The following is a 12,610-nucleotide window of genomic DNA, read 5'->3' on the forward strand; positions in this document are numbered from 1 at the left end:
TTTTGTTTGATTTGATAAATTTAATTGATATGATTGTTGAAAATTAAATTCAAGTTTAAATTGACAACATATTGAGATAATAAACCTTCACAAAGTTCAACTTGACGATCTGTACTTTCTCTTGACCAACAAATAAATTGTTTTGCTGGTCTTGATAATATTGGATCAACAGAATTGTTATCTTGTTGGTCATCCAAAATGATTTCTTCAAATTGATAATATTGATCAATGTTGCATTTGAAAATTTTTGAATAATCAGATATAGCATCAGCAATTTGTTTTGAATGATTTTTTAAATCTACTTTTCCAAATTGAGGAATGATAAAACTTTTACTTTTAACATTATAATAGATATGTGAAATATCGACAATTCTAAATCTTTTAGATTTGCATAAATTAAAATAAAAGATTTGTTCTGATTTTAAAGCTTGTCCATTGAATGTAATACCAATAACAAAACCACCACGCTTATTTAAAACAGAGATATCTGAACAATCTTGCATCCATTTGAATTGAGCATCATTTTTTCTCCAAATGTTGTTTCAATATATTAACATGGACATGTAAAGATTCAGATCCATCTACTATTCTCTGACCATCATATGTTATATATAAAACTCTTGTTGCTTGTATTTCGCCATTTAATCTTTTGATTGTAGTTGGCAATATTGAATTGAACCATACCACAACAGATTCTTGAGCAAATTGTAATAATATCTCTTGGTTTAGAAAATCTTTCAAGAATTTCTTGTCAATGTTAACTTTAGAGTCTTGAAAAGTATACAAATAAAACCAATAGATTAAAATTTGAATATCTACTCGGTGCCAAGTTTTGTCATTCTTTATAAATGGATGATAACCAAGAAAAGAATAAACCTTTTGACAATGATCATTAAATGGTTTACCAATAGTGTCACATTTTGATGATAATTCTTGAATTTGTTGAATTACAAGTTGAAGTAATGAATTTTCTTCTTGCTGGATATAATCTTTAACAATTAAAACTTTGATTTCATTATAAAATATAAATAATCCATATTGATTATCTGCATATTCAATATATTTTGTTCTAGTTAATTGTGGTATTGATAATATTATTGAAACTAGAAAAAAAAAAAGGTTAATTTAATATTTAATTTATAAATATTTTTTTTAAAAAGAAAACATACGGGATTTAAAATAATTGGTTTTTTTATCTGTATGTTGAATAGATTTAGTTTCCTTTTCAATTTTTTGAAATAAAAACTCTGTTTCTTGATTGTTGGCCTCTTTTTATTCCTCTCCTTCCTTTTTCCTCTCCTCCCTCCTCTCCTTCCTTTTTTTCCTCTCTCCTCTCCTCCCTTGTTGCTCTTATAGATTTAAATTAATTAATTTTTGATAAAAATAGATCAAGAGGTATAGGTGCAGTTCATGTTACTATAGTTGATCACATCAATATTAAATAAGACACATACCTGTTTCATAATAAATCATTGTTGCAACAAGAGCAAATATCAAAATGTGGGTAACAGAATCGGTCAGTCATGAAAAATTTTATTGACATCAACACCGAGGAAGCCCTCCTATAAAATGGAGGCCCATCATAATAAACATCCATAACAACAACTACTCTACTACAACTACTATTACAACTACTACTATTATTACGAATATTACTACTACTACTAACAATAACAACAGTAATATTAAAAACTCTCATAGTTATCTCCTCTTTAAAAGTATACATCTATCAAATAGTTAAAAATATCAAGAGAAAATAGTTGTCTCATAAAGTTTTTTCAATTTTTCCTCTATAGTGTCGCAATTCAGTGCAACCGATATTGAATCCGGTTGGGGGTCAAGCGAGTCTAGCGTCAACGAACCATCTTCTCCTTCATGGTATTTTAGTCCTGTGAGATCGCAACAAGAGGATGATAGCACTAGTTCTACACCCCCCCAATACCCGGTGTCCCCAGTTCACAAACAACCAGATCCATATACGCCCACTCCCCCACAATACCAACCCGAATACCATCACTATGTTGCCTCTGTCCAGTATCCACCCATAATAGAACAAGAGTCGGGAGTTTCAGCCTCTGAGCAAGAAAAGGTGACCAAACGAAAAAGAGATCGTCACGACTTGATACCATCGGCTCCATCCTCATCCTCACCTCCATCTTCTGTAATATCATATAATAATATGAATAAAAAGAAGAAGAAAAAGATACAGGGGGGAAGCGATGAACGTATTCTTATTAATAGTAAGACGACAACGACTACTACCTCTACAACTACTACTACTACAACAATCACAAAAACAACCATCTTGAATGGTGACCAACATAAAGAAATCCTCAAACAAGACAACTAATTGAGGTGATGATACGTTCGGGAAACAAACTTTGCAAGTTTTGAGCAGCTGTATATTAAATCAGCTCGTAATACATACAAAAGATTACTAGTTTTATAACCCTAAATATATATCTGTCCCATTTTAAACTGTTCTTGTACTTTAATGAATTAACTGAATTAATTTTAATTAAAATAATATATTGTTTTTTCATATATCTAGAAACACTCGTATTTTTGCAATAAAGAAACATATAGATAAATAATATAAGATATCTAGATAACACTCACTACAACATGTTTGACCGTTTGAAGAAAGGTTTAGCATTGTTTCGAAGCATACACACTGCAAAAGGTCGAAGGTACCAATTTCACTTTATATATATATTTCAATAATAATAATCATACATGTCAATCTATAATAAACCAGTTGCTCACGGTGTTGCATCAACAGCCAACCAACAATCAGCAGCCGCCGAGCAACAAGTGTCATCAATGCTTATTCTTTCGTTGCTTTGACTGGTTCAAGCAAACAAATTGATATTCATTTGTCTCTATCAAAGTTTCATTTATCCTCAAAGAATGCAATCTGATGCAATTTGAGAAATGTATATCTGTTTGTTGAACTACTCTCTACACTATGTTTCATCTATCTACTCCTTTATATATATATAAATATATACTAGTTTACTATGGACAATATATTTGTAGTTTTGAAGTTCAAAAAAAATCGATTGGGGTGAATCGCGCGATGTAGATTTTTGAAAAATGTCGAGGTTGTTGGGTTGTTGGGTGGGCCATGAGTGACAGCAAAACGACTGACCGATGGTCAGTCAGCGTTTTGTGTGAGGCAGCAGCAATGAAGTACCTTTAAAAGCTGGCATTTCCATCACTTTGATTCATTTAACATTTTCTTTCATCAATGGATCTCAACAAATCCAAAAACAAAACAGTCTCTCTGTCCGTAAAAAAGATTGTCAAGAAAAGTACTACACCTAAAGAAAGTCTCGCCGCACCACAAACAAGTAAACAAAATGGCAGTATGGTTGTTGATACCTCCCCCGCCGATCATAAAAACTCGTCTCGAACCATCGAACCTCTGTTGTCTGATACCTCTTCCGATCTTATGGATATTGACCTCTTACAAGCACAATCATCTACTACCACCAAAAACATCAACATTATCAACAACAACAACAACAATCGATTAACTACTCCTACCTTTAAAATACAACCACTACAAAAAACTTCGCCCACAATCTATACCATTGATATCGAAAAACCAAACCACAATCAATTCCTCGGTCCCTACAACGACAAGTTTAAAATTAAGATTGAAAAGAATTTTTATCAACAAGATCAAACCGTCATTGGCAATCAAAATGAAGATTTAATATCCAAATGTTTCGAAATGAGCAAAAAAAGCACACAAATTTCTACTCAGCTCAGAGAGGAATACGAAAGATCTCTCTTCCTATTTCACATCCTCAATCATTTCAACCAAAATCCCCCAACTAAAAATCTAGATTACCAACTACCAGAAAAACTAGTTATCTTGGTTTTTGACACAGAGACTACAGGATTGGAATTTGAAGATCAAATAATAGAAATCACCTTTATCAATATCCTAAATGGTGATTCATTTTATGGTAAAGTCAAACCAACAGTCCCCCTCAGTTCTGAATCTTATTGTGCGCATGGTATATCTCTTAAAGAGTTGGATAATTGTTTGGAATGGGAATCATTGCAAGGAAAATTGGATTCATTTTTTCAACAATACATTGATCACAAAATTGTCATCATTGCTCACAATGTTACATTTGATCGATACAAATTGTGGAAAATGGTAAAAGATCAAGTTCATTGTATACCATTCGATAAAATCATCTTTATCAATTCCATTGAAATCTTTCTCTCATTTGGCCCTTTTAAAAAGAAAGATTCAGAGAAAGACGAGTCAATGGCACTATCCAATCTCATTGAAATATTTTCACCTCCATCGATTGAAATCTCCCAAAGACACCGAAGCTCCTATGATGTTTTAATGATCATCAACCTTCTCTGTTTTTTTACTAGAAAGAAAAGGAGAAGGAGAAAATCTATTCACATTCCTTGTCGACTATATCCTCAAGAAGAAAAGATAACACTGGTTCTTCTTTTCCAGTGTTATTCTTCTGGTTCTTCTTGAGGATCTTATTAACCAGTGTTATTATTAATATGGATTTTCAACGAAAGAATATTTCAGTGGAACTCATATCAGGTTTCTTTTCATGATACAATTAAAGAAATAAAATAAAATAATCCTCTTAAAAGCTTAATAATATCCATTCATTTCAACAAGTACAAACACGAAAATAGTAATAAGCATTTTTATAGATAAATTAGTAATATTAAAAGAGATGAGTGATTATATGACTCCTAATATTAAAAACAAATCAATTATACAATTATATAAGAGGAGTTTCTTTGTGTAAATTTAACGATTCGTGTATTATGACTTGTATAAATTGATGCGCATATGTGAGGAGGAGAATGGGGATGATGAAGATGAGGATATATATTGGAGATGATGAAGAGAGTCGACGTTGTTCCACTAGCTGATGCAGAGATACGGTGGTGGTGGTGGTGGTGGTTGTAATAATGTTGTTGAACTAAACGAGTCAGTTGATGTTCCACTTTTTGCTAATGTTGTAGAAGTATTTGTACTTTTTGCTATTCCTGCATTGTTAAATGTGCTCAGAGGTGCAGATACTGACAATGAAATGTTGTTTGTTGATTATTATTATTTATTATTATTATTATTATTAGCTTGTTGTCGTCAAAAAAGCCGACGCACTTCCAGTAGCTGTTAGTGAGATGAACCAGTAGATGGTTCTGTAGTAGGACCACTTGTCTAGCAGTAGTTAAGTGTTGTTGGCGTGGATGAATCAGTCGAGGATATTGTTCCACTTACTGTTAGCAGTTGTAGTTGGAGTGGATAATGCTGTAACAGGAGTAGGTAGCAGCAGTGGTTGGTGTTGTAGTAGGAGATGAGCAATCAGAGGATGTTGATTCCACTCGCTGATGCAGTGCACAGTAGTTGCTACATCTCACAAGATGCTTCTCAACTCATCATCCTCATCCCCGTCATCAACATGGAAAAGAAGACAAGACCATTACAAGCTGGGGGAGAATGGAAGCAGGATTGGTGTATATATCTGATGCTGCTCTGGTTGTACAGGCTAATGATCGATGCACTTCCAGTTGAAGGTTGGAGTGGATGATGCTGTACCTGTTGTTGGTGCTGTAGTTGTGGTTGTGCTGGCTGATGTTGTGGGATCTCCAGTCGTAGTAGCTAAAGCTGCTCCTGTAGTTGCTGATGATCAGTTGGAAAAGATTATTTAATAACTTGCCGCTGTTTTTCTTGTTATTAAATAATCTTGGTGATCATGGTGGTAGTTGCTGTTGTTGTTTGGGACTCGTCTAGATTTTAAATAGAAAATACGTATTATAACTTTACATGTAAGTATTATGTAATTAATATTATTATTATATTTGTACATACTAAATAAATATGATAAAGACTACAAAAATATAATCCTTTGATTGAAATAGGGTCCAAGCGACAACAGACAGCACCTTTTTGACAACAACGATCGTTGTTGGGTAAGAAGAATGGTGGTGCGAGGTTTATAAGGAAGAAGTATGAACCTATAGAGAAGCAATGATTGATAGGGTATAGAAAGCTTGATTAGAATTAGGTTCACTGCAAAATTAGCTAAACAATCTTACTTGATTAATAACTGTCCCCTCTTAAAGATTATTAACTACTACGACTACTACTCCTCCTCTTCACTTAGTCAACATATGGATGAAGAATAACATAAAGAGGATGATGAAAAAAATCAGACGTTTACTCAAACGGCTACCCGTTATACTGAATTTGGTTTGTCAAATTTTTGATTAAAAATTTTGTTATGATTTTTAATGGTATTATATATTATTTGATTATTTATGCTGCATCTAAGTGTTATTGCTTGTTTTAATCTCTCTTTTACTATGATTCAAAAAAAATTAAAAAATTGCAAAAAAGATTTGTAGTTTTGAAGTTCAAAAAAAATCGATTGGGGTGAATCGCGCGATGTAGATTTTTGAAAAATGTCGAGGTGGTTGTTGGGTTGTTGGGTCACTGGGCTATGAGTGACAGCAAAACGACTGACCGATGGTCAGTCAGCGTTTTGTGTGAGGCAGCAGCAATGAGGTACCTTTAAAAGCTGGCATTTCCATCACTTTGATTTCATTTAACATTTTCTTTCATCAATGGATCTCAACAAACCCAAAAACAAAACAGTCTCTCTGTCCGTAAAAAAGATTGTCAAGAAAAGTACTACACCTAAAGAAAGTCTCGCCGCACCACAAACAAGTAAACAAAATGACAGTATGGTTGTTGATGCCGATTCATCACTCAACGCACAACAAGTTACCATTCATCAAAAACTACAAGTCAAAGGTCAATGCCAAGGAGAAACTGAAGCTTTTTTCCATCAAAAAATAGTCGAAGAAGATCTGAAAAACTTTGCTCTAGAGTATATTCACGATTTTACCGACCAAGGCCAACCCACTGATAAAAACGAACCACAATCATCTGCTACTACCAAAAACATCAACAACAACAACAACAAACAATTAACTACTATCAAAAACAAAAACAACAACAACAACCATTTAACTACCAAAAACATCAACAACAACAACAACAAACCATTATCTACTACCAAAATCAACAACAACAACTTCAACAAAAACAACAAAAAATTGACTACCAAAAACATCAACAACAACAACAACATCATCATCAACAAAAACAACAAAAAATTAACTATTACCAATAACAACAATATCAACATCAAATCAACCAATGTTATTGTGAAACTATTAATTGACAAAGTGGAGAAAAAAAAGGAATTAGAATCAAAAAACTATAATCACCATCTATCAAATGTCATGGCACAGAAAAAGAATGCCGATAGTATTTTGAGTAAACAACACAATGAACTACAACAACAATTAGATCAACAAGAAAAAGAACTCGACCAACAAGAAAAAGAACTCAATCAAAGAGAAGAAGAGATAAAACTTAAAAGAGTTCAACTAACCCATCAAAAAACAAAGCTGACCAGTCAAATCACAAAAGATATTGAATGACAAGATATTGGACACCTTCGATTATTAAGTCAAATAAGACAAAAGTGTAAGCAAGTAAAAGAGGAATACAGTCTGTCAACCCAAATTTTGGACCTAATGGCTAGAGACGAGGATAAATTGTTTGACCACAATAATTCACAAAACATTGGGTGTGAGGTATTCATCATGGAAACAATGAGAACTGGAGTCAAACCACACGAAAATGAAATTTTCCAATTATCGATTCTAGATATCAAATCCGCCAAATCCCTCTGTCTGAAAATCAGCCCAGACATCGGTGACGTATCAAAAGCAGCAATTGGAAGAAATAGAGTGGAAGATTTGAAAGGAGTTCTTGGATATGATGAAATACATTGTTATTTCAGCGAATACTATTCGAAAAAAAGTATCATTTTGGTAGACCCCGACACTTTTAAAAGTTCTCATTATAACAGTCTATTGGCAAAGGGATGGCATGGGGACTTTCATAATGTTCAATATTTGGATTACAGATTGTTGTTGAATGGTAATATTGGATTCGGCCCTGATTTAGATTGCTCTCCAAAAATAATGGGCGTTGTAAACACCCTATCTAATTTGGTAAAAAAGCACAAAAACGATCGAAAACAAAACACAACACTTTTGAAATTCATTTGTTCAAAAGTCGAATCTATTTAAATAGATCAACTACCAATTGTAGGAATTGGATTTTTTTTTTAACAAAAACAAAACAAAAATAAAAATAAAAAAACATTTAATTGATCAACTCATACTTCGATGATGAATGGCCCATACATCTACCATGCTAATGATTCAATTTTATTTAATTTAATAAGCCACCACACTTATTTGAAAGTTCTAGAGATTTGTACTCTCAAAATAAATAAAAAAGTATAAAATATCACCTACTTTAAATATAAACAGATAAATTAAATAAATGAATAAACTTTATATTTCCAGATTATTTTTGATGATTTATCAAATGAATTAAAAGATCCATGTATTACCAAACTAATGAAGATTCATAGACACTTTTAATCCAAGATTATTATAAGTACTCAATCATGGAAAAGAATAAGTTGTTTTGATCCACATTCAAAATAATAAGCTCCTTGAATATTTGTTGTTGTTGTTGATGGTATTCAATGTTAAAGTGATTATTGATGAATGTGTCTTTTGTGAACAAAATCCGAGAGAGCAAGAAATGGGTGAAGAAAAAAAAAAAAATTGGGATAAATTATTTTCAGCCTTTACTCTAATATGATGATCGATCATAGTCAAGATAAAGATCATCATCATATCATAGATAATCAATTAATAGTTATCATAATACATTACTCCAACAATCCAAAGATCTTCAGATCACCCATTAAATTAGATTGATTTCTTTAAAAAAAAGATAAAATAAACGCAATGAAAATTTGGGCAAAAGAACTTTATTCGAATCGATGTACAGAGGTGGCCGTTTTTTATTTGAAAAAATGTCAGGTGCAAAAATCTCTCTTGACAAAAGTTTATCTTGTTGTTAAAATTTTGTTGTCGTTATTATCTACACCATTATTTATTGTATCTCTCTCTCTTTGTATCTATATATACTATACTATATTGTAATTCTATATTTATTTATTTATTTATTAAAAGCGAAAAGCACAACTAAAAAAACAAAAACCATGTACAAAAAGGGTGAAGGTGTACCAGGTAAGAAGAAGAATTACAAAGAAAACTTTGAAACAGACTACAATCAATACACACAAAACTAATCAATCTTTTCTCTTTTCTATTTTCTCTCTATTTTCTCTCTCTCTCTTTAAGACTTTGTACTTTTAAATCAAATTACAGAGAATGATTTCTTGGAGAATCTTATAACAAGACATAAATCTGATCAGATTTATACCTACATTGGAGATGTAGTCATTTCTTCCAATCCCTTTAAAAAGATGAATATCTACAATGAAAGTGATATCAAAAATTATAATGGAAGATATAAATATGAAATGCCTCCTCATATGTAAGCAAACACAAGATAATAGAGAGATTTTAATATTTTCAAGTTATTAATATCTTTTTTCCTTTTCTTTTCTTTCTATTTCTATTTTTAGTTATGCATTAGCAAATGATGCATATAGAGCAATGAGACAAAATCAAGAAAAACAATGTGTCATCATTTCAGGAGAATCTGGAGCAGGCAAGACAGAGGCATCTAAAAAGATTATGCAATTCTTGACCTTTGTCAGCAAGAATCAAAGTGATCGTGGAGACAAGATTGCCAAGATGTTGCTAGAGTCTAATCCGCTGCTCGAAGCATTTGGCAATGCAAAGACATTGAGAAACGACAATTCAAGTCGTTTTGGTAAATACATGGAGATGCAATTTGACTATGTTGGTACACCATCTGGTGGCAAGATTACAAACTATCTCTTGGAAAAGTCACGTGTCGTTGGTAGAGCCCAAGGTGAACGTAATTTCCACATCTTTTACCAAATGCTCAAAGGATTGAATCAAGCCAAACTGACCGAACTCGGTCTCAATGCAAGTGCCACTAGTTTTAATTATTTGAAAAACAGTACTTGTATTGATGTTGCCACCATTGATGATGTTGCCGATTTCAAAGCAGTCGTCAAAGCAATGGAAACTTTGGGTCTCAAAGATGAAGATCAAAATTCAATTTGGAGAATCCTTGCTTCCATCCTTCATATTGGTAATATTACTTTTAAAGAATTACCTGATCAAACTGTTGGTACTTCTTCTGTTGGTGTTGTTGATCAAAAATGTAAGAAATCAAAAAGAAAAGAAAAAATATATATATATATATATTTATTTATTTATTTATTTTTAATTTTTTAGCATTAGCATCAGCAGCAGCATGTTTAAAAACAGATGTTGGAACATTATCAAGATCATTAACTTATAGATCAATTAATACTGGTGTTGGTAAAAGATGTTCAGTTATTTCAGTACCATTGGACAATGAACAAGCAGTATTTTCAAGAGATGCTCTTGCCAAAGCACTCTATGAAAGATTATTCCAATGGCTTGTTGGAAAGATTAATCAACAAATTAATAATCCTGAAAAGGGTCTCGTAATTGGTATCTTGGATATTTATGGTTTTGAAGTTTTTGAAAAAAATAGTTTTGAACAATTAAATATAAAGTAAGTAAAAAGTAATCTAAAATATACCTATATATTTACTTATAATTTTTCTTTTTGTTTTTTTTTTATAATTTAGTTATTGTAATGAAAAATTACAACAATTATTTATTGAATTAACATTAAAGAGTGAACAAGCAGAATATAAAAATGAAGGTATTGAATGGAAAGATATTGATTATTTCAATAACAAACCAATTTGTGATTTAATTGAAAAACGTCCAATTGGTCTCATTTCATTATTAGATGAAGCTTGTTTAATTGCAAAATCAACTGATCAAACTTATTTACAAAATATTCAAAAGTATGCAAAAACAAAATATATATATATTTCCTTTTTTCTTTTTTTTTTTTCTAACCTCTTCTATTTCTTCTAGTAACTTTGATAAACATGAATATTTTCAATCATATCAATCAACAAGAGATAGAAGTATTGGAGATGGATGTTTTAGATTAAAACATTATGCAGGAGATGTAACATACAATGTTGGAGGATTTTTAGAAAAGAACAAGGATACATTGTTTGGTGATTTGATTACAAGTATGCAAATGAGCAAGGATCCACTTATTTGTTCACTTTTCCCCAGTCCAAAGCCAGAAGATTCTAAAAAGAGACCAGAGACTGCTGGAAGTCAATTCCGTACTGCCATCAATTCTTTAATCTCTACTCTTTTGGCTTGTTCACCACACTATGTTCGTTGTATCAAGAGTAATGATAACAAGCAAGCTGGTGTCATTGACGAGGAACGTGTTCGTCATCAAGTACGTTATCTTGGTCTATTGGAAAACGTTCGTGTCCGTCGTGCCGGTTTTGCCAATCGTCAAACCTATCAACGTTTTTCTCAACGTTATAAAATGTTGACCAAGGAAACATGGCCAACTTTCAAGGGTAACCCTCGTCAAGCCACCGAAGCCATCCTAAAGGCTCACAACATTCCCAAGGAAGAGTTTAGAATGGGCAAGACCAAGGTATTTATCCGTTCACCCACCACCCTCTTTTACTTTGAGGAAAAACGTGAAGCCGAACTTCCACGTATCGCTACCCTCATTCAAAAGACTTGGAGAGGTCATTGTGCTCGTAGTCGTTGGAATCAACGCAAGGCTGCCATCAAGATTCAACTCTTTTATCGTACCTATCGTTTCAAAAAGTGGTTTAGAGAATTGCATCGTGTATTCAATGACGTTAAAAACGATCCAAAATATGGAAAGTTTACAGTTTGGCCCAAGAACCCATCGGTATTGGATCGTGCAGTCATGTTGATTCATCGTGTTCACAATACATGGCGTGCAGAACGTATGGTCTTGGCTCTTGGTCCCAGCGCTCCTGCCATGCGTCAAAAGGTCCTTGCCTATGACTTGTTCAAGGGTAAAAAGAAATGGAACTGTGCTCGTCTCTTTGATGCCGATTACCTCGAAAAGACCACCAATCCAAACCAATCAAAATACGTCATTGCCATGCAAAACCTCTTCCAAACCTATGGAGATACCGAAGTTTTGTTTGCCGACTATGTAACCAAGGTCAATCCAAAAGGTGTCCCACAAAAGCGTGGTGTCGTCGTTACCAATGCCAACATTTACAAACATGACCCCAAAAACTACAAGGTCAAGAAATGGGGTACTCCATTGGCTGACATTTCTTCCATCTCTTGTTCTCCCAATAATGATACCTTTGTTGTCATTCATTGCAAGGCTCCAAGTCGTGATTTTGTATTAGACGTTGGTATCAATGGTTATGAAGCTGTATCTGAAATTGTTACAGTCATTGTTCAACAAGTTCAAAAGTTGACTGGTATTCGTCTCACCGTTCACTTTGCTCAACAAATCACTTTCAACAATGCTCGTCCAAAAGGTAGTGACACTCAATTATCATTCCAACAATCAAATGATCCAAAAGTTGATGGTAGCCAATATAAAAAGATTAAATCTGGTCAAGCTACAATTCTCTATAAATAAAAAAAAAGGAAAAATAAA

At 32.8% G+C, this 12,610-nt stretch overlaps 7 protein-coding genes across 7 annotated transcripts; 5 read left to right on the forward strand and 2 right to left on the reverse strand.

Annotated features, from left to right (window-relative positions):
* Positions 1 to 20: 20 nt before the first annotated feature.
* DFA_03533 (uncharacterized protein) lies at positions 21 to 1,699 on the reverse strand (the record flags this gene model as incomplete). Its single annotated transcript, XM_004363078.1, has 3 exons — positions 21 to 467; positions 556 to 1,103; positions 1,624 to 1,699. 3 exons carry the CDS (start codon positions 1,697 to 1,699, stop codon positions 21 to 23), a joined length of 1,071 nt encoding a protein of 356 aa, XP_004363135.1.
* A 480-nt stretch (positions 1,700 to 2,179) lies between these two features.
* On the forward strand, positions 2,180 to 2,350 carry DFA_03534 (uncharacterized protein; the record flags this gene model as incomplete). Its single annotated transcript, XM_004363079.1, has 1 exon — positions 2,180 to 2,350. One exon carries the CDS (start codon positions 2,180 to 2,182, stop codon positions 2,348 to 2,350), a length of 171 nt encoding a protein of 56 aa, XP_004363136.1.
* Positions 2,351 to 3,454: 1,104 nt separating this feature from the next.
* Positions 3,455 to 4,602, forward strand: DFA_03535 (uncharacterized protein; the record flags this gene model as incomplete). The annotated part of the gene is made up of 2 exons (XM_004363080.1): positions 3,455 to 4,366; positions 4,405 to 4,602. The coding sequence occupies 2 exons, from the start codon at positions 3,455 to 3,457 to the stop codon at positions 4,600 to 4,602; spliced, it is 1,110 nt and encodes a 369-aa protein (XP_004363137.1).
* Positions 4,603 to 4,698: 96 nt separating this feature from the next.
* Positions 4,699 to 6,615, reverse strand: DFA_03536 (uncharacterized protein; the record flags this gene model as incomplete). Its single annotated transcript, XM_004363081.1, has 4 exons — positions 4,699 to 4,746; positions 4,774 to 5,010; positions 5,873 to 6,018; positions 6,573 to 6,615. 4 exons carry the CDS (start codon positions 6,613 to 6,615, stop codon positions 4,699 to 4,701), a joined length of 474 nt encoding a protein of 157 aa, XP_004363138.1.
* Positions 6,616 to 6,747: 132 nt separating this feature from the next.
* On the forward strand, positions 6,748 to 7,512 carry DFA_03537 (uncharacterized protein; the record flags this gene model as incomplete). Its single annotated transcript, XM_004363082.1, has 1 exon — positions 6,748 to 7,512. The coding sequence occupies one exon, from the start codon at positions 6,748 to 6,750 to the stop codon at positions 7,510 to 7,512; it is 765 nt and encodes a 254-aa protein (XP_004363139.1).
* A 174-nt stretch (positions 7,513 to 7,686) lies between these two features.
* On the forward strand, positions 7,687 to 8,529 carry DFA_03538 (uncharacterized protein; the record flags this gene model as incomplete). Its single annotated transcript, XM_004363083.1, has 2 exons — positions 7,687 to 8,091; positions 8,452 to 8,529. The coding sequence occupies 2 exons, from the start codon at positions 7,687 to 7,689 to the stop codon at positions 8,527 to 8,529; spliced, it is 483 nt and encodes a 160-aa protein (XP_004363140.1).
* Positions 8,530 to 8,972: 443 nt separating this feature from the next.
* Positions 8,973 to 12,592, forward strand: myoE (myosin IE; the record flags this gene model as incomplete). The annotated part of the gene is made up of 7 exons (XM_004363084.1): positions 8,973 to 9,003; positions 9,133 to 9,189; positions 9,304 to 9,499; positions 9,591 to 10,261; positions 10,336 to 10,642; positions 10,719 to 10,943; positions 11,017 to 12,592. The coding sequence occupies 7 exons, from the start codon at positions 8,973 to 8,975 to the stop codon at positions 12,590 to 12,592; spliced, it is 3,063 nt and encodes a 1,020-aa protein (XP_004363141.1).
* Between the last annotated feature and the right edge of the window lie 18 nt (positions 12,593 to 12,610).

The sequence above is a fragment of the Cavenderia fasciculata genome (assembly GCF_000203815.1).
Source record: "Cavenderia fasciculata unplaced genomic scaffold Scf_Dfasci-G-b-205a01.r1-3, whole genome shotgun sequence".
NCBI lineage: Eukaryota > Evosea > Eumycetozoa > Acytosteliales > Cavenderiaceae > Cavenderia > Cavenderia fasciculata.